We start from the raw sequence: 22,913 nt of genomic DNA, 5'->3' as shown, positions 1-22,913 counted from the left end.
AGAGAACAGTTGTGGTGGAGCTCGGCCGCCCGCCTGAGTAAAACCACCACACCATTGTAACTTCCGCAATGCATCATGGTAAAGACTTCCACAGGGTAAGCGTGCACTGTGCAACAAAGAATCTCCCTGTGGTTGTTTTGAACCTTGTAACAACTGGAAGCAGGCACAATCAGGCCAAAAAAAGGATGTTACAAACTTGGGACAGTGAAGCAACATTACTGTTGTCACTTCTTTATGACAGCTACCACAGCATGGATAGAGAGTTCCTCACTGCAGTGCATCATCAACATGTTTTTCAGACATTTCTAAAAGTAAAATCTCAGAAGTATGAAAGGGGCATTTCCATTCAGTTTCGACTTGCTGATACTATCTCGCTTTCAGCATCGGCAATGGAATTACAGAGGCTGAGAATGATGCAGAATTTGGTCGCATGATGGCTCTGCTCACTTTCCATAAAATTGAGCCCTTGATACTGTCTCAAGAAGGATATAAAATGATCATTTATAAGACATTAACTGCTATTTCAACAAATCCAAGGGCATCGCAACAGAAAAGCTGTTGACTTGGTAATCTAAGATATTGGTCTTGCAAAACTCTCAACAATTCCTTTTACAGGACAGATCTTCAGCTCACCTGAAACTGCCTCAAAAATGATGAGGCATCTATACTGTTTGAAAACATTTTCAAGAGCTCTAATTGAAGGAGATGTGAAGCTGTGCTCAGAAGAGCTGCCTATTTTCTAAAGGCTATTTCAAAAGACCAACAAAACATAGCAGCTGAGAATGATGATGCAAAGTAATTGTTCACAAAAGACAAAATTAGACACTGGAAAAAAAATCTCTGAAAGCACAATTAATGCTCATGTTTTCAGACAAGGTTTTCTGGAGATGCAAAAAGTAATGAGCAACGAAGGTGTCCCCCCCCTCCCCCTTCAGCAGCAGAGTAAACAACTTAAGAAGAACATCAAAGAGCAAAGAATTTGTTTGAAGGCATTATAATCTTCAAGATAGTTTGTTTGATCTTCTACAAAACTGTGACATTTCCTCATATAAATACTGAGGATTGCAACAGAGGAAAGATGAACTAAACCTCCTGAAACCATTCAATACATAGTACAAATACACAAGCTCCTTTGGGTTTGCCAGAATGTCTACGTAATTTCAGCTTACAAAAACAGTAAGGAATTCTTCATGGGTGATATTGAGAAAACTGAAGAACAGATCCAAGGGCCTGGCCTGACCTCAGCTTTACGTTTTTTATGATCCACAAAATTATACATTGTTTAAAAATTATAGCTTCTTAAAAATACTTTAAAAGAACAATTTTTGTGCAATATGTAACCAATTGATCTAAATCATACTTGTGATGTTTGCTGATGGTAGGCTTTGATACTTTTCTGTGACTCATAAAGTGTCCAACATACTGTGGAATATAATGTATTTCTACTGGGAAAGAGTGAATATATATTATTTTTTTTTAAGATGAGGATAGATCTTAATAATAAAAGCCTTTAGTTTTCTCCCCAAGATAAATAATTCATTTTTTCTGTCTTCGTATAGAATTAATTCTATTTTATAATTCAGTTCTTCACCTATCATTGATTTTTCTGCTGTAAATAATGGAATAACAGAATTTCTTTATAAATGAAACATTGATCGACTCCAGAATGAGGTTACTTTGAGAATATCTGCAAAACAAAGATCTAATTATAGTTTCCTAAATAGGTAACTGGGAAGTTAAAATTGAGTTGAAATAATCTGCAACTACAATGTAAAGAACTCTACAACATATCATGGACCTTTAAATATATATAAAAAAAAGTCAACTCCCTTGTTTGTTTCTTCACTATTCAAGCGTTTGAGATAATAGCAAGTACAGGTAAGAATGCTAAGTACATTAATTTAAAGGTCTAGCAAAAAAAATACTGTAATTTAATTACAGCACCTTGATAGGCTACTCTAAGTCTGCTATTTTATTTGCTGTTTCCCCACACCACCAACATACACTTAGAAATCACACTGGTGGTGAAGTAAAATATAAACAAAAACAGCACTTAGAGTTTTATAAGGATGACTTTACAGGAACAAAACCACATCATAATCTAGGGCAGATTTATATGAGGTAATCTAGGTAATTATAGGCATGTAAACCTGACACCAGCCCCAGATATAATAAATTTGGTACTTTTTAATAAAGGATGTGTAATTAATGTCAATCAACAAGGGCTTATGGTAACGAGACACCATCAGACTGATCTGACATTTTTATGAGATTACAAGTTTAGCAGAACAACATAATAGCAACGTTGCGATTTACACAGATTTCTGTGGCATTTGATACAGACCTCTGACATTTTGATTACAGAACTAGAACAATGATAGATCAATGTTAGATGGATTTAACTGATGTTTCAAAATGTAATTTTGCACAGTAAGTCATCAAATAGTGTTTTTCAAGGTGGTCTTGCAGTGATCATCTCCTAGCCCTATACTATTTAAAACACTTGTTAACTTTCTGGTAGAAAAAGTAATTATTCAGTTTTTCAGAAGACCAGAAGTCTAGGGTAGTGGAAAATAATGAAAAGTGCAAGTAACTGACAAAACCCTATGGACAGCTTGTTCAGCTGAGATAAGCCACATAAGTCAATTTAAACCAGCCAAAAATAAAATTGCACCTTCAGAGACAAGGGCCATACATGCAAGAGGAAGGACTCTATCCAGGGAGGTAGTAATTTGAAAGGACTGAGGTTTTTGGTAGGTAACTGTAAAAACTGAAACCCTCAAGGTAACATCATGGTTAAATTGCCTAATAAAACTGCTTATATCTACACAAGCAAGTAGACTGTAACATGTCTGTAGTTGGCACTGATGGCATCTGTGTGTGACTGGTTCTGAGGCATGAAGTTTACTACGTATGTTGAAAACTGCTCAAAGTGATGCAAATAGCTAAACTTATGATTAAGGACGGAAAAAATATGCTTTTTTATATTAAATTACGTCTCAGAATATTCAGATAAAGTACGAGGTATAGCTGAACTTTAGTCTACAGGCATCAACACACAACTCATGTTACGCAGTAGGTTGGATGAAATGATCTAAACGTTCCTTCTGCTTTTATATCTACAGACCACTTATCTCCCATACATGCATGACAACTAAATAATTTGAAGTTTCTGTGGTGCAAAGGATTCCCCTACCGCACCTTTCAGCTTCATATTTTATACCTCAGCAATTCTGGATTACCAAACAGTTACACAGAACCAGAAATTAAAAATGAAATGCAGATTGCCCTGTAAAATTAGGCTTTGGGGCAGAACTGTTCACCATGTAAATAAAGAATAAAGTGAAGCAACATAATGTCTTTCCATACATTCTAACTTCTAAACTTCTGAAACAAGTGCTAACATGTCTATAAAAGTTTCTGGAGGATCAAAGCCATGGCATACTAAAAAATCGCTTGTACAGCTCAAATTACTCAATTTGAGTAATTTAAAGCAAGTATGTCCTGGCTTGCTGCTGTATTGTTACAGATGTGTTGTGAGAATGATACATACACTGTTGTGATTGATTAGAAAGCTCACAAACATTTCAAAGAGGTCATTTTACATCAACGCTAGATCTGTCTTAATATACTGTAAGTTGTTGAATGTTTCAGTTGTGCATGTGGATTCTTACATTTTTCTAGTAAAAATTAAAGTCAAGTAACTGGCTTGAATAATTTATGATATAAAAATTAATGATTGAGTAGTACATTTGCTCTGTAATTATTCTAGTTATGGTAAGAAATCTGTACATAAATGGTGGTTATAGACTTAGAAAGGTCGAACTGATTTTGTCCATTGTTATGCTCAGTTAAATAGACTTTCAAAGACATGCCTCACAAAAAATTTAGAAGCTTATTTTGTTATGCAAGAGAATCACAAATCAAGCAAAAGCATTAGATGTGTTTAACATGATAATTTAGCGATTAAAACATATCAATTTTGTCTTTAATTCAATTAATGGATAGGTTTCTGAAGGAAATAGTTTAATTCAGAAAATTCTCTGCAGTTATTTGCCCATTTGTTAGCTGTCCCCTTCTTATGTCACAAAATCGGAAAGTAGGTTACACTGATGAGTCTAGTTTATTTGTAACTTAACTTTGAACTAACATTCACTTGCATTTAAGCTTTATTCCTTTTACTTGCACAGATGTCATACTACAGGGTATAAAAGAATATAAAAGTTCCTAAGTAATAAAAGCAATGGCCTCAGAGTCTCTGGGAAATAAGAAAAACTGAAGATTGTCCAGTATGAAATTTGAATCATTCCCTTTTCAAGGATAGGGAAAGAAGCTGTCATAATCTTACTCCACATATACTAGGTTGTCTTTAAAGAACTCTCATCTGGTACTTTAATTAGCACTCCTGTTCCACCACACTGTGAATGTGTTTTTAAAGCATGTGATATCTGGACTAATCTTTAATGCATAAGACAAACTAACATGGACAGCAGTGAAGTAGAAAAAATCCAAAGAATGAAGTCAAGAGTTTTCTTAATGCCAAATATATCTCAGAATTTTTAAAATTACCAAGTAATTTTATTTATGTGAGTTGGAAATATTCTAATGGTTCCAAGGACAGACAGAGATAGCTCCTTTCCCAAATAACTATTTCACTGCACACAAGGAAGAATTAATGAATAATATAGCAATGTATCAGAGACTTACTATAATGAGATCATAGTTCTTTAGCTTACTATATTCACATTTTGATAATATCATTAAATTTACTACTTTACTCTTGATACACTAACTGCTACAGAAAATTATTTCTATTCTCAAATGAAACTGGGATCTGAACTGATCAAAGCAAATGAGATGAAAAAATGAAGCATGTTTCATGCAGTGATGTTTGAGAACAGCTTTGGATGCTTGAAAGAAACAGCATTTGGTAAACTGTGTGTTTAAATCATCCAGGCTGAACACTGTTTCCGTGACTTTGTAGTCCAGTATATTCCAGACAATCACAGACTCCCTGTGGAACAGGCATTAAATGATATTTCTGTCCTCAGGCTTGGGCCTAGTGACTGTAAACATGCAGGACAAGGACAAATATTCATGAGAAATCCTTAAAGATTCCAATAAAAAAAATAAATGCAATATTCAAATCACACAGGAGAAACATGGGAAAACAACTAAAGTTAAACAGGGTAAAAATATAACATGCTTCCTACTGCAAACTTCTTGCCCCAAACATACATAGTGAGCCTGCTGTATAGTGGAATCTGACTGTTTAAAACATGTATAATGAATACTGAACATTTATTAAAAAAGGCAAAAAATAGTGATCAAGCTAGAAAATAAATATAGCAACCTACTGTATCCATAGCAAAAAAGTTCAATTTGAACAGTATAGTGATATTTAAGGAAACCCAATATTTAGAGAGGCTTCAGTAAGTTCACAGAAGTCCTATTGCTTCTTTGAGAAACACTTTGCTGAAATGGAACATATATTTTGAGGACTAGAAAAGAAAGAAAAATGCTATTCCATTTTCATGATCACAGACAGTTGATGCAGCCTTCATCAGAACTATAAAATCATCATTATATCAGCTGTGAGGCAGATATCAAACTTGGATAGAAGTACATTTATATTTCCATTAAAGTCATTTTCATTTTTCCTTATGCACAATAACTTAAACTGTATGTGAATTATAGTTCTGTTTAACCCTTCCACTATTGTTTCTGAGACTTTAAGGTACACAGAAACTCTTTCTGCACATTAAGTGAGAATCTCAGGAGCACATACAGAAGAGTAATGTTTTTTCTAGTTTTCTAAAATTCAAAACAGTTTGCTGTATTTTGTGCTTTGTAGAGCCAGCAGTGTCTTTTTGTGACCGATACATGTTCACTTGAGGGGGGGGCGATGTAGAGCCAATTCCTATGAAAGAATTACTACAGAGGTTTACAGAGCAGTCTTACAGCTCTGTTTCTAACTACCTATGGGGAAAGCTGTATCATTTCTGTGGTTCTTGATGGCTTTTGAATAATGTAAGCCTAAGGTTAGAGACAGAAAAAAATAGCATTTTTAAATACACAGAAACAGCCTCTCCACAATTAGAAATACACTTCATTACACGATAAACAGAATGTGTTCATCAAGTATTTCAGACAACTGCACAGGTATAAGCTTAATAAGAACACTTACTCAGTACTTTTTTATTTGAGTAAGGAAGCTATTTACCAATTGAAGAAGATTTATTATCAAATATTATCAGATTGCTTGTAGAGAAACCTGAATTCACCAAAAGTATATCAGAAATTCCCTTTTCCCCAAAAAGAAATAAACACCAGACCCTCAGAGTAACAGCTAAAATTTAAATTAACGTACAGTATCTAGAATTTTTGTTCAGCTACGTGACAGCTGTATTTATTCAGCAGCAAGCATATGTTCTAATTATTAACATTACACTGAAAACAAAAAACAAAACCAAGATAGCTCCAAAGCACTCAAATTCAAACTTGCAATTTATTGAGAAATAGCTCACTTGTCTACTTCCCTGAGTTACTGATAATTTATAATGTTCTTAGAAAAAAGACATTTTAATTCTAACCCTGAGGTATAGTACACTGTACTTACGTTTTCTGTCATAGTACTATTTTTAAAGTCGTTTTTCCTTTTTGTCTTCTTGGAAAGATCTAGTATGATTTTCATTTTCAGCAATTTCAGCATTGATTTGGACAAAAAAACTTGTACAAAATAATCCTAAAATCATTTGAGAAACCTTACAAATATTTAAGTATTGGAAAACCTTGAATCAGTGTTTCAAATACACCATTGGATCACCCTTGCACTAAAAAGGAGAACTGCATTCGCAAGAAGAATTAATTTGACTTTAAGAAAGAAAACAGGAACTTAATTATGAGATTCCTTTCTTTAAACGCAGCAGTTATCTTCACTTGTTGGTTATGAATGGTTTGGGAATGTTTCTAGCTTAAGAATACAGTAGCTGACAAGAACAGAGACCTAGTTATTCCTTCCTTTACTAAAAGTCTTCATACACTTTTATGGGTCTTGAACCCAATGCTGTTCTGCATTGAACAAAGCAACCTTTGGCTATCTAGGTAAGTAGCAAAAAAAAAAATTAAAGCTATTTGATTTGTACCTAAATTGGGCTCATGTGAGAGAAATATTTGCAACTTCAAATAATGCCCATTTCCATAAATTTTGGGTGTTCCTATTCAAAGTACACAAAGAATTATAAGGAAGAAAAAAATTGAAAACAAACAGCCTGGAACACTTCTGTTCCATTCTGTAGAGTAAGTGTCTACCTGCACAAATACATTCAGTGGCTGCAAGTGTTGAGACAACTACCAAAAGCACAACATTTTGCCACATCTAAACGTGCTTGAGAACAACTTGGAAACAGCTTGAAAGACTCAAAGTTTATCCTCATTTCAGCTGATTCACTGTGGTACATTTAATGTCAACATCTCCATATTTTAATCCACGTATTTCAAGTTTGTTATAAAAGTGACTTGAGTGTTCCACAACTACAGTAATCTTCATTGTGTGGGGACAAATGGATGACATGAAGTCACAATGACTTCAGATAGGAAAAGTTTTGGAAATAGGCATCGTTGGATCATTAGACTGTTTTACCAGAGCAGGAAAGAGTGACAAATCCTTGGAGACAGGGCTGTAGAGCCTCTATTGTTTCCAACACTGGGAAAGACAAAAAAAAAAGCTCAGTGATTTAAGTCTTTGGAATGGAATTATTTCCCAGGAAGCAGAGAAGCATTTTCACAGTGACAGAGGCTGAAAAAAAAAAAAGCCAAAAAAAAAAACCACGCACACACTCTTCAGGGGCTTAGAGGATCTCAAAAGATTTCTAAAGCGAAGATCTGGTGCAGGGATACATATGATCAGTAGATAAGTGAATCTGGCTAACTATTAAATGAGTTTTCTTGACTAGAATCAACTAGACTAGACTTGACTAGAATTTCTGGCAATTCTTGTTCAAATCATAAAAAGCGGGATTATTCTCACATCCTAGTCTTGTTAGGATGGAATGCCACTGGATGGAGTGCTTTGCAGCTGAGAGGAAAAGTGCTTCAAATTAGAAATATAGAAACATGCTGTTCCTTTGATTACAGTGTCATACCTGTAGTTAGGGTGATCTGTGCAACATGTCTGCCTAAATTAGGCTGCCTCCTGATTTTTGTTCTTCAGTAATGCCTTACTGGAAGATAACATTCATCCTTAGCTTTGCCAAGCCAGCAACTTGCTAGAGGTATTAAGAGCAATGGGAATCATGGGACTTAGTTGACTGGGAACTGGTTATTTGCCACAACATTAGCCAGTTAAGATTTTAGTTTGATGGTTTTTTTGTTTGTTTGTTGTGACAGATCTATGATGGTATATTACTCCATTTCCTGCTTCTTAAAAAAAAAAAAGAAAAAAGAGATTCTGTGAGGGAATGGAAGTCAACCCTCTTACAACCAGAACAGTTCCTGAAGTATAATGATAAGCAGACTATAGCTAGTCTGCCCAGAGGGTTTTTTGTTTTGTTTTTACACACACACACACCTGACAGAGGCCAATAATGGCAATGCACAGAATAGCATGTCTAATACCTTCCAGTTTAGAGAGTGCAGTTGAGCCACTACCACAAGGAGCACACTGTGAAGCAGAAGCCCAAAGCAGCAAGAACTCTGTTTCTGCTAGCTGTGCATGGAGAAAACAATAAATCCCGTTATTTTAAAACAACTGCGTGGTGCCTAAAGCTAGATAAAATTCTTCCTGACACCACCTGCAGCCAAGCAGGCCTATGGAACTGCATGGATGCACCACTTCACAACTGCCTTGCTAGGGAAGACAAAGAGATGACTACACTAGAGCAGGTGAATGCCTCTGGAGAACTGGCACTAATGACATCCCAATCTGTCTTTGAAAGCAGCATCCAGAAGTAACAAAACAAATTAAACTTTTTCCTGAAAAAGAAGCATTTCCAAGACCTCTTTCATAGTGTTGAACGGTATCTAACACGTGAAAACATATACAAATATACACTTTTAAAAACAAAAGTCCTCATTCTTAAGAGCTTGAGATGCCCGTGCTGCTTCTTACTCAGGTTTTCCATTGATATCACTCTGAGAAACACTTAAACAACCATAACCATGTGACAGGTCACAAAGTAGCAAGCAGTGTAAAGAATCAGCTTCTGTGAACAAAGCCGGAAAATCTGACATGAAATACCTGATTTGCAAGATGAAATCTGAAGCTTTCAGGGCATTACTATGTAGAAAATGATAAAACATTTACAACACTTTTATTTAAGTATTACACTCTGCATTTCACGTATGCATACTTGAATATTTAAGAGCTCTGCTTCAGTAAAAGCAATCAAAATTTCCTCCTTCATCCTATGCAACAACTGACCAAGTTCTCCTGGAGGAACTGGAGATGTGTATTATCTGATGCTACACAACTCTTCTGAACTGCACCCTGCGCATTAATTTACATTAATTTCCACAATCCTAATATGTTTAGAATTGATACAAACGATTATTTTCGTTAAGTACTTGGGGAAACATGAAAATATATTACCGCAATAGTTCCGTTGCACGTTTGGGACTGGCAAACACCTGTTATTCTGTTTGGAATCAGCACATCATCCCAGCAAGATGGGCCCTTCAAAGGAAAACAGAGCATACAAAGGTTTTAATCTACTTAATATGTAAATGCATAAAAGTTGGTTTTGTTCCTCTCTCCTTCTACTCCCACATCTTTTTTTTTTTTTTTTTAAGAGTTTTGCTAAACAGTTTTGTTAAATCAATGCTGAAAAAGTACAATCAAATTACATGGTAATATCCATAAGTAAAGCTCAATAATTAACGTATATAGTTCCTCCATTCCAAGTTCAATGTCATGAACAGGAGGCAAACAGTAAGTGTGTTTTCTCAATTTAAGACTGAGACTAACTCCATTATGATTAAAAGGCTACAAAGATTCATCTTCTGGTTCAACACTGTTGGTCTACAGCTGACTGAGGGCAAAAAGGAAAAAAAGAGTTGAAAATTGAATTCACAGTTAGAAATACTGGAGCACAAAATAAGTTAAGTATTTTTTCTATATTTGCTGTTTAAGTAACCGTTCACTCCTAAGGACACGATAAAACAAAGAAAACACAAAACGTGTAAAATAACTAAGACAGTATCAATAATTAAAATATGTATTACTCTGAATACTCAGAGCGTTTGGAACCAAAACATCACAAAATATTCAAAATTTACGTATGTCCTTGAGCAGTGAATGGGAAGAAAGAATTTCTGAATTTTTCATTTCTTTCCTAATAATCATTATAACATGATTGACTTTGCTGACCTTTACTAAACACTTCAGTAGTGTTTCAGTGGAATTAACTGCCATAGCTCCTAGATATCATTCCTGAATGGTAACAATTACCTCAAAAATTCATCATGTTTATGTAAAAATCTGTGTTTACTTTCTCAGTGTATATCACTTAATATTAACATGCATTTAATTTCATCTGCTACTTCACTGACGAGTAATTGAGTATCCTAAGCATCTTTCAGCATGTCTTCAGTCAGCCATCATTTTTTGTTCTACTAACTATTTATTATGGAAAAACATCATCACCATACAATACACCATTTCATTCGAGCCACTTAATAAATATCATGAACAGTATTGGTTTCTGCATAGACCATTGAAGAATACCATTGGTCACCAACCTCCCCTGTGAGAAGTAGTCATCGTCTCTCTCCTTTCAGTAAGTTGCCTTCTGGGCAAGAATCTTATGGCAGTTTAGTCTCCTTAAAGCCAATAATTATGGAACTATACGAATGTCTTTTAGAATAGTTATTACAACATACTTGGATTTCCCTCATCCACACAGTTTCTTATACATCAGAGAACTCTCAAGAGGAATGCTGTAAAGTCATGACCAACCCTTAAAAAAGCCCTAAGTTTTCCCTGATATGGTATATTTACCCATTCATTGATTCTTCACTTTAGAATATTTTCTATTTCATTCAGAACGGGCTTCAGACTTTACAGCCCAGACTTGCTGGATTTGTCCTGAAACTTTTCTCCTCCTTTATTTTAAAGACCAGTGACATCATGCACCTTCCAGTCTTATGGAATCAGAATGATTTTGTGAGAGAGGTTGTGAACTCTGTTCCAAGTTTTGCTATTTCATACCGAGTCCTTCAGAACTCAAGCACTAATTCTGACTACACTTCGTCCTTTCGTTTGCTCCATAAGGCATTCTTACCAACGCTCATATTTCAGATAAGCCCTGTGCCAAATCTCTAGAGGGCTTTCTAAAGGGTACTGGCCCAGTTTCCTCCATGGATGAACAAGCTAAATAACTAATCCTCTTTGAATGTCTCTCTTGTATAGCAATCATATGTTGGTCTCACTTTCTGCTCCTGTTGTACTTTAAAAGGACTAAGTAATAGTTTTTCTGTTGTTTGCAACTTATAACTTTTTTTTCCAACTGCATAATTGCAGTCTTATATTTAAGGTGCCTTTTTTTTTTTTTACTTCTGTAATTACTCATAATCTTTCTGAAAGATGCCCCTTTGATTCCAATAACCTCCCTTCCTTTTTTCTTTAACCCTACGATTTAGTCACGCAAGCTTCCTTTCAGTTCTCCTTAAATTTCTGTGCACATAACCTTTGATTCTAGCATTGTGCCCATACCTCCTAGAATACTTAACTCTTTTTAGCTGCTCCTTCTCAACAAGTTTCCTTATTTTAAGTAGCTTCCTTTTTTTAAACTAAGCATAATACCAGTAGCTTTCTCAGATTCCAGGAAGATTCTGAACATAAATATATTATGGTCACTGTTAAGGAACAGATCTTTGTTATTGATATTATAAATAAGGTCTGCTGCATTACCTTCTCTTGCAGGTTCTGTCCATAAGAGAGCCTGACAGCACATAAAAGGTTACTCTTGGGAACACAGCCTGACACAATAGTTACCTAATTTATATGGAAGCAATTGAAATAGCCCACTATCATTTTTTTTCATGCACTTCTAAGCTTTTGATTTTCTCAGCATGTTAGACTATCATCATCTGGTCAAGTGGCTACTAATGGGAGTCTTATATTTTTCTTTCTCAGGCATATAATTTTATTCCATAAGAATACTGTGTTTCTCACTGACTTGTCAAGGACAAAGACGACTAACAAGTTAACATTTCTTTACCATTTATCCTTCTACCTTCATATTCATGTTTGTTAGTATGCATTTATTAAAACAGGTATTTTCCCCTACTATAGTATGTTTGTATCTCTCTGGATAATCCTCATGTAATTTATGCACTCCAGAAAAGGGTACTAGAAAGAAGTGGCAAGAAGGAAGGGTGCTTTATAAAATTATTTTAAAAATACACAGACCCTGAAGCACCAACACCTTTACTGTTGATTTTATTAACAGGATCAGAAAATCTTCCCATTACTTCATCCCTCTTTATTAACCCTTTATTCTACTTTCATCTGCATGATTGATACGAGACTTTCAAAGTCAATGGTGTTATGCCAATATACACAAAAAAGTCACAAGATTGCTACACAATAAGAAAATTTAAGTCTCAGGAGTAGAAGCAATTCTGCAGATATATGTTACCAGCTATGGTACTGATTAGTTGATTGCAAAAGTAGAAAGTATTTCGAGCCAGACTTTTTACAGTTATTAATCCTTTATCTACACTAGACTTATTTCAGAAGAAAGCTTCCCAAGTATTCAGTAGTTCTCAGGTCTGCGTCCATAATGAGAAAAATCTAAGGCGGCATAGTAATTCTTAAACAAAAAACGAACATGTACAGAAGATCATTTGTAAGGCTGATATTCCAGAAAAGTGCCTATATCAAATTGATTCAAGTGTGTGACTATATTGATTATACCACAGTAGTATGAGAAACCAGCAGCTGATTTGCAAAATATAATCAAGAAATCATCCTTACAGAAACCAGAACAGAAAAGAACTCGTGTAATAGTCACTCGTTTGAGTTCAGCATCTACAAGTAGTGTGGGATCAGATACAAATACATTTAATACAGCAATATCCTTTTAGTTACTAACAGTAACTACAATAGGATGTGAGTTTTGTGGTCACTTTCCTAAGGTCCCATCTACAAGGGAAAGCTAGCATGCTACACGGCATGGTGTGAACTTAACCATCTCACGCTCTGCAGTAACTTCCTTTAGACACTTCTCATGCACACAGGAGTAGTCTTCACAAGAAGCAGCTCTCTGTTCGAAAGGAGAATGAACTAGCAGCACAGTTCCACACAATCAGCAGCTACTTAGCTGTTCACTCAAACCATAGCTTACAACTTCCTTATTTCTCCTCATACAGTAAAAAAAGCACCATATCCACCATTTCTTTGCATTAATTATAGCAATGGACACAGAAGAAAGTCAGATGCACTCAGCTCTTCTGATAACATTACCTAGACTTAGCTGCAACTCAAAAGCACTTTGTTTTCACACAAGTTCTTAAGGACAGATTGATCAAGCAGCAAAAGCCTAAGAGGGACAGACAAAATATCTTTCCTTTGTGCCTGATTGTGAGAAGTGGGAGAAATACAATATGTATACAATATATATATGTAATACATTCATAATACATTATATGCATATATATTATATACATGTAAAATAAATTAAAACAAATATCCCCCCAAATCAATGCATTACTTTCCAGATTTGTAATAAGAGCAATTCTTCTTTCCCAGATATATGCTTGGGCTTCTTTCATGGTCATACTTTAATATTAATGATAATGTAATACACTTCTAAAAGATTTAGCGTGTTTGGGAATTTTAGTTTTCCACCTTCAAAAATCAGCAAAAAAGACATGTCCTTGAAAAACACTGTGAATTCAAAGCATTAATGTTTCTTTAGCAACAGCACTACTAAATGTCATTGCTATAATTGTGCCAGAATAAAATTAGGAATTCTGGTGAGATAAGCACTTTAAAATGCAATTTTTGTGTTGCTCTTTCTCTAGTCTAAGAAAAGCCTGTCAACTGCAGACCAGCCAATCACTTGTGTTGTTGTAACACCATGTGCTGCAGTGTTTGTAATTATTAGTTTACATTAATCAAGAACACACTGTGAGAAGAACAAAGCCTTCTGATTGCCAGGTTAAAGCAACTGCCCCTCTTGTAGGCAGCCACAGAGAAAAGCTACACATTAAAAAGAACGTACCAGAGCAGACATTTTCTGGTATATAAGACAGGAAAATGACTGAATAAATATAAATAGGAAGAACACCACTATATCATCAAATTAAGAAACAGTAATGCCAAATACAGTTGAATATTTACCATACAAGGGGGTATGGGAATTTTTATGCTTTGGAAATGTGGTAGTTGTTCTTTCCTTTTTTGAGGTGGAAAAAACAAACAAACAAGCCAGAAACAACAATAACAAAACAGCAAATCAAATTTCAACTGAAGCTCCTGTACAGTATATGAAGAACAGGGAGGATTGAGGTGGTTTTCCCCAAGTACAAGGGAAGTACTGGAAGCCTGTGTACATCCACCAGCATACTGTACTGGTGGACTGCAGAGTAGACAGTACGCTGTATTCCCAGTGTACTTTCCATCCAGTGGCCAAGATCTGATTTTGGCTGAAATTCATTTATGGTTCTACAATACAATGATCACTTAAAAAAACCTCTGTGAAGAGAAGTAGTTTTAGAGATCTCAAATGACAAATTACTCAAAATGCAGTTACTGACTGAACTGTTGACCTGTGAAGTCAGGGAAAGGTCAGAAACAGAGGTCAGCAATAGAATCCAGTGATTCATCAAAGACTTTGAATCATTTAAAAGGCTGAAAACTATCCATGTATTTAATGCTTTGTATTTTCCCTGCTTTATATTCTCCCCTAGTGAACAATATGCAGCAGAATATCATTAAAACACATCTTTGTACCTGCTAATACCTACATGAGAGACATAAATCATTAAAATGTTGAGCAAATGACCCAACCAAGGGACAAGTATTAATGCAGAAGGATTTTTAAAAGAATGTAAGAAATTCCAGGTACTTGAGAGGGTTTAGAATCAGCATATAAGTCACTGAAAGAGTGCTAAATTTAATGCAAGCACTCAGACTCTTCTGCAAAATAATGGTTATTAACCTGTCTAAATGAGAGTATTTGAAGAGTTAACTCTTATATGGTGCCCCCTCAGCATGAGCTTAGTATCTTATGACAACAAGACAAGAAAGCTCCCCAGTATGCAAGGATTATTTAAAAAAACAAACACCTGGTTTCCTTTTTTGCCACTCCATAACAGAGGAATCCACACTAAATTTCCACTTTTAACTGCCTCCAGTGCCAGTATGGAAGGAAAACACTGGCCTCCAGAGAGCAGCAACTGGGAAATACCCTGACAATAAACGGGCATACACAGACACAGCTTAATACAGCCATGAATACTACATGAACAGCAATGGATCCCACCTACTATCACAAATCTAACGCATTTTAGCAGAGATAACAATGTTTTAGCTGTTGGTTTCTTCTGCTCTTCTCAATGTCAAAGAAGAGGTCAGATGGTCAGTTCCTGGAGGCTCACAGGTGTCTCAGGACCAATGGGGAGGCTGGAGAAGGGTCAGCAGGTGGAACAGCCCCAAGGAACTGGACAAAATCTTGAGCATGTCAAAGGGAAGAAAGAACAGGGCTTTTTCTTAAACAGATAAACATAGTGATTAAGCCTGATTACCACTGGTAAAAAAAAAGGTGTTCTTACTTGTTCTCAGTATCCTTAACCTAGAAGGTGATTTGCTCTTCAAGCTCCACACTTCCTATTAAACCGACACTGACGAATGTTAGATTGTTTGTTCTGTGCACAGATATGACACATTCAAATAAAAGTTTTCATTCTATTTTATTAGTGCAATAACGGAGAAGACAAATTAAGACTTTCAGATATGCCTATTAAGAATTTATAAAACATACATCAGTATAACTTAACAGACCTATCTGATCATCTTCTCAAGCACTTATCCGGAATAACCTCACTGCTATGTGAATGATACACAATTAGACTCAGAAGAAAAGAGCCACATGATGTGTTTATAATAGTAAACAGATTTACTACTGAATAGAAATGAGATCTCCAGTCTACTTGAATCGTAACATTCATGTAGAACTCCGTATTCCAGAGTTCCTTATATCTTGATGATTATGAATACAATTAGATTATGTTTATTAGATGCTTGCTAGATTTCTACTGAATGCTCAGATATCATATAGATGTTACTTATTCTCAAGTAAAATTCTATGAATGTACTTGGGTTTGCGCAAAATGCATTTCTTAAAATTTCCAAAGCATAGTCTAACAGCATCCATCAGCAGAGATGGAAGACAACAATAAGTTTTATAAAGAAATTGCACAGTGCTTGCTAGTCTTTTACAGATGTTTTATTTAAAATACTTGAAAAATTACCTTACATAATCTATTGCAGGTAAAAACTACCAGACTGACAACTTTCATGACCAAAATTCTCTCCTTAGCCACAAACTTCATCACAGAGGCAGAGGTAATTAAAGAATACCTACAGTTTACACAGATCTTCAAAGCCTGTTTCTAGTAGCAAGAGCAATTTGCATTCCAAACTACCAAGTTTTTGACTTTTCCTCTGAGAGGGATACCAGCTGCCTAGGACACAGGTAGCAGGTTACATGGATGTGACAGGCTATTTGTTTAACAGTGAAGCTCTTTTTTTCCTGCACATCACACTTCAACACATGCTACTGAGCGATGTGACTTTGCATGTCACGCCAGAACAGTGGAGAGAGTGCCTCCCACTGCACATTTTGCTAGAGGTACAGCTCACCCATATACCAAGGACTGACTCTGACATGGCATCTCCCATATAGTAAGCAACACAGTAGAGAAAAGACAACCAAATTAGACCTAGGGCTAGTTTTAATGAGGTTTGCAGAAAGGGAGTGGGAAGACTGTCATTAACTACTTAGTCTACACAGCACATTTTAAAAAAATAATAAAAAAGAAATCTTTTAGTTATTATTGATTTTGGACGCTAGAACAATCAATAAAGCACATGCATAGCTTTATTCATATGAGAAATAATGCTGAAGTAGAGTTAATCGCATGTTTTAAGTCTTTGCAAGATTGTACCTACCTGTTTGATTTATACTGGTATCTTAGAGATTAAATTCCTTGCAAAGTGCCCAGCCTAATTAGTAAATTGACAGTTTTATGTCAATAGTTATAACTCTTCCAAAATGAAGTAGCTGACAATTTGCTGAACTGTATGAAGTTGTGCAATTAGGAAGACTTCCTGCGTGACATTTATTTCAAATCAAATATAAGAGAATCACGTATCTAACTGAAAATGCAGGTAACTGTAGTGAAATAATTTCTGTTGTTATTTAATTGATAATTACTTTCTCTTTCTAATCACAGGTATCACTTCAAAAAAAGCATATTAGCAGCTTTTCTTAAAAGTTTTGGTCTTTATTCTTTCGTATTGTATTCTAGGACATATATCTGCAAGAATAATTCCACTGATCTCAAGTAAATGAGCAAGGGCTCATACAAAGACATTGAAGATAAATGTGTCCACAGTAATCTCTATATCAATAGTATTTTAAAACTGGTGCCATGTTGCTAGCTCAAACAATTTTTCTGTAATATAGGCAAAAAAGATTCAAAAGGCTACTTTTGGACTTATTTTTTGTAGGCCTTCCCCACCAAAAAGGGGCAAAAAGAAAAAATAAAATACAACTGCATGTGAGAAATTAAACTGAAAGAGTCCTGCTTGACTGCCTGAGGAACACAGAGAGACAGTAGTCTAGAAAGGAGATACAACTTTACAAAAGAAGAAATGGATAAAAAATAATACCACTCAAATTAGAAGTCATTAGCCTGATGGATTATCTATAAATGCAAAACACATAATTCATGTGTTTTTTTTTTTTTTTTTCTCTCCTCCCTCTCTCTAGGTGACATTATATGTTTATCAAGACTGGAAGAAGAAAACCAGAGAAAATACCTGCAACTCTCACAATGCATCTACTGTGTCGGTTGAAATTATATTGTTAAAATGATATATGTATTTAGGTGTTAACACTAACAGACCCTACTGAAGTTTATAAATCCAGGAGCAGAATAAAAGTAACAAACATCAGACCCCCCCCAGCTTCAGTTGGTCTTGCTGCCAAAGGGACTTTTCAAGCACCTTCCTGAAGAAACCAGATTTCTATGAGCCAAAGGACATGAGAAGATGTGAGAAGAAAAGTCACAGCCTTGAAGACATGTCTCTTCTGGACCAGGTTCTGAGCTTACCTTACCTAAGCAGGCGAGAGGGGGCTCCTGTTAGAGCTTCAATTCTCCACATTAAAAACAGTCATTGGCAAATTAATGCCAATTACATCAGACAACGCAAAGACTATTTTTGAAATCCATCCAAAATACTGCTCATGTTCCCTCCCTTTCCACCATGAAATTACACTTACAAAGCTGTAAAACAGACTACCTGTGAGTTCAAACTTAATTCATACCTCAGGTTTTTCTAAAATGGTAGCTGCTGGCACCACATGGATATCACTTTCCAGGGTGGGCCGTGAGGAGCAGCCCCAAGAAGAGGCCTCATCCCCAAGCACCACCAGGGCCTGGCTACGGGAGGCAGCCTCCCAGGGCCCCTGCCCAATGGCGGCCAGGGCTCCCCCTCAGCTCAGAGCAAGGTTTAAGGGGGGCCACAGGCTTGGCATAAGTTAAAAAGCAATCAGCATACGGATGAAGTATTCCTAATCACATAAGTGTCACCAGCTGTTGTGCAGGTCGTTGGCCAGATTGATCCAGCCCAGTGAGGCTGCCCACAGCTTCCCCAGGAGCTGCTCCCCCCAAGCCTGAGAGCTCTGACAGGACATCAGCCATCTGGAGGCAAGGCACCTCTGGTATCTTATAGCAAACCTTCAAGTCTTTCAGTCTCTACAAAACTGGGCAGTTAGGTTAAAACTCTTTAACACCTCTAAAAGGTATTTGAAGTTCAGTATGGAAAGGTGGTGGTGATTCGATAATCCACAATAAAGAGGGAGACATTGAGCTTCTCCTTCATTAAACAGACTATTTCAGATCAGATTAGGTAGAAGATATTTTCTTTGTGAAAGTTTATTCATTTTTTGAGTTACAAATAAAACATGATGTCAAACAAAATTTCATCTCACAATTCAAAATATTTCTGTGGAGCTATAGATAAATAACTTCATATGTTTTAGGTGTGAAAGATCCGACTAGTCCTGCAATTCAAAAATTTATAATTATGTCTGCATGGGAAATACATGAGTTGAATAAAGTAGTACAGAAAAACACATTTAAACAAAAAAAAAGACATTAAATCTAAATTAATTCCACATACAAACCAAAAAGTACTATTAGCAATTTCCTAACAATGCCAATTAGACACCTTGCAACACAAATTGAGTTGTAGTAACAAAAGTAATAAACAAAAGAGAAAATAAGAAAAAAACAAGGTTCATGAATAGTCTACAGTAATAATTTGATTCAGATATGATAACTGCATGTCACATCATTTAAGTTTAAATATTTTTCCTTAAGAAGGATTTTAAAACCTCTTTTAACTGATAGATGAAGTTAGAACAGTTCCATGTAGACAACACTCAAAGCCCTCAGCTCATCCATTCACTTTAATAGCTCACCATTAGACAATACTTCTAAAGACTAGAGTCAGATCTACTACTCAGGCTGCGGTAGTTCTCTATTGAGAGGATACTGCCCTCCTTCAGTATGCATCCCTGACATTCCCTTTCATTCTCTGTGCTAAGATCTACAGTGCCTTATTTCCTCTGCTTTTAAATTGTCTGAAGGGTCTCCTGCCCATTCCTTTTACCCACACTCAGAGAATGCTAGATAATTTAATGAAAGGGAAAAATAAGGCAGAAAAATGCTAATGGATTCTAAGAAGAAATTTCTCAAATAATCAACGCAAAGGTCTAAAGCAGAAAGGCCGCTAGCAAGACAACTTTTTAAGGCGATCAAGCAAATTTTTCAGTTACTATAGTTATATAAAACTGTAAAAATCAAGATTACACACTACAGTACCTCTAGAAAATAGATTGCTATATAATCCATTTTTGATTTTACACATAATCAAAAACCCTGAAAGACAAAACATTACCAGTTCCAGCAACAACATCTCAAATGTTCCAAAGGGAAGATAATAGCATTTAAAAAGCTTTTGATATCCTAAAGAACAAACTACGTTAAAGCCTAGCATTGCCACCTTCGCTATTTTTTCCCTGAGTGCTGTTGTTGTAAACTTCACATACCCACAAGTGAATGCATCTTTACTTTAAATGTACAGAAATACAGAAAATCCTGCATCAGGTGTATTATTCAGATGTATTCAAGATTATGTTCCAAACACCCTTTATTTTGTTAAATATGAAAAAAGCACAATCCTGCTAACGCACAAAAGAAATAAAAATATGCCTCTTAAAGCATTTTACACAAGCATTCATGTAGTGTTAAAGAATTAAAGCTGTGCCAGGCAGGTCAGTAAAAGCTTCATGACAGACTGTGTGTGTCACACAAAAACCTCAGCTGGCAGGCAGGCATTTGAGCATACAAACACCAGTGAAACAGCTAGTAAGACAGCCTAGGAAGAAATAAAGAAAAATCAGGAAAAGGGACCAAAAAATAAACAATGACAACAACAAAGCAGGAACTAGAAATAAAGACAAGCAAGCACTTTGCAAAAAAACTGCCACGTAACTGTTGCAGGACAGAGAGGAGAGGGTCTCTTCTCACAGCAGAAAATTCCAAATCCAAGAGCCTATTTTGGATTAGGGTACCTGCAATTTATCTGAACCTGAGTCTGATTTATGCTAAATCCATTGAAGTAGACAAGTACTACATTAAAAGAATAAAAATATTGACAAATTAGAGTTCTGTGCAATCACCAGTTGTATGAAGTTTAACAAGAACAAATGCCAGATTCTGCACCTGGGATGGGGCAACCCTGGCTGTATGGACGGGCTGGGGGTCAAGAAGCAGGAGAACAGCCCTGCAGGAAGGGACCTGGGGGATTTTGGTCAACAGCAAGTTGAATAGGAGTCAGCGTGTCCTGGCAGTCAGGAGGGCCAACCATACCCTGGGGTGCGTCAAGCACAGCACTGCTAGCTAGTTAAGGAAAGTGACTGTCCTGCTCTGCACCAGTGTGACCTCACCTCAAGTACTGTGCGCAGTTTTGGGTGCTTCAATATAAGAAGGACATAAAACTATTAGAGGGTGTCCAAAGGAGGGCTACAAAGGTGGTGAAGGGTCTAGAGAGCAAGACATACAAGGAGCAGCTGAGGTCATTGCATTCGTTCAGCCCGGAACAGAGGAGGCTGAGGGGAGGCCTCATGGTGGCCTGCAGCTTCCTCACAAGGGGAGCAGAAGAGCAGGTGCTGATCTTTGCTTTTTTTTTTTTTTTGGCAGCAACAGCACCTGAGGGAATGGCACAAAGCTGTGTCAGTGGAGGCTCAGGTTGGATATTAGCAAAAGGTTCTTCACTGAGAGGGTGGTCAGGTACTGGAACAGGCCTCTAGGGCAGTGGTCACGGCCCCAGGGCTGGGGAGTTCAAGAAACATTTGGACAAGGCTGTCAGACATATGGCTTGATTTCTAGGTGGTCCTGTGCGGAGCCAGGAATTGGACTCAATGATCTTTGTGGGTCTGTTCTGACTCACTGTATTCTACAAAAAATACTGTCTGTTATCTCCAGTCAAATGACCGGTAGCAACCTGACATGCAGGCAAAGTTCAGCACCCTGTCACAGACACCAAGGTATTGCACGTACATGGAGGAGTACAACTGGATGAAAAACAACCACTGAATACCACTACCAAATAATGAGGAGATACATTCCTGCAATCTAGTATCAGACTCCCAGCCTACCCCTAAAACAGTGTGTTTAAGGCTGCAGGTAAGCCTTTTCTTCTCTTCCCCCATGAACCTTGAATGGATATATTTTTTTTTAAACCACACACTGGCACAGTTTAACCATCAGACCAGATAGAAAAATGCCTTAACTCAATCTTTTATGAGTTTTCACCTAAATCATGAAATAAGTGAAGAAACTCAGGCTAAAGGAGCACTGAACCCAACTTTCCTGTTTTCTGACACAAGCTCTTGAGGAGGTCACTGCATAAAAGGGGTGCCTCTACCTCTCTGAATTTTGTAACAACTCGATCTTGTTTGTACATACAGGATGATCTCCATAAATGTCTTGAAGAAGATCAAACTGGAGAAATGCTTTGTTTCTTTATATCTACCCTGAATTGTTCATTTATTTCTAGGATTCAACTTGTTTAAATAAGATGATTTTAGTCATGACTATCAAATTTCTATGCTCCAGTGTTCTGAAGAGACAGACAACTACAAGTTTTAGAAGGCAGTTGAGTAAGGCACCATGTTTCAAGCTGATCAGTGCTTTCCTACATGTAACTTGGTTTCCTTCCATACATTAGAAAGAGATATTCTCAAGTATAAAAAGAGTAACTCTCCAGTCATTGATGTTATGTGTGAAGTTGCTTCACAGGCAGTAGAATGTATAGTAATACGTGTTTTAAAATAACTTGAAATAAATATACATAAAATACAATTTAATTTCAAGGTAAATATCAAATTCTCATTCTCAAATGGATTCTGAACAGCACAAGTGAAAGAGGTTTTAGTTTGGAAGACATGATACTTGTATTTCCTTTATGGTGGTTAGGACTTGCATTCAAACAACTGAATCCATTTCACGCTAAAACCTCTTGTAAACTGGGTATGATAATAATTTCTCAGTTTTTTTTTTTTTTTTAAAAAAGAGCAAGCCCTCAGAGATAAATTAAGGGTACTTCTACCTTG

The 22,913-nt window shown here is 36.3% G+C and overlaps 1 protein-coding gene across 3 annotated transcripts in view; it reads right to left on the bottom strand.

Moving 5' to 3' along the window:
• Positions 1-22,913, bottom strand: part of PRKN (parkin RBR E3 ubiquitin protein ligase) — a 758,965-nt gene that overhangs the window by 396,990 nt on the left and 339,062 nt on the right. For all 3 annotated transcript variants that reach the window (XM_048067874.2, XM_066994150.1, XM_013186798.3), the window contains one exon: positions 9,590-9,673. In XM_048067874.2, coding sequence (XP_047923831.1) covers positions 9,590-9,673 — 84 coding nt within the window. The remainder of the gene's footprint in view (positions 1-9,589; positions 9,674-22,913) is intronic.

The sequence above is a fragment of the Anser cygnoides genome, chromosome 3 (genome assembly GCF_040182565.1).
Source record: "Anser cygnoides isolate HZ-2024a breed goose chromosome 3, Taihu_goose_T2T_genome, whole genome shotgun sequence".
In the NCBI taxonomy this organism is placed as follows: Eukaryota; Metazoa; Chordata; class Aves; order Anseriformes; family Anatidae; genus Anser; species Anser cygnoides.
This window is presented reverse-complemented; position numbering and strand designations above follow the sequence as displayed.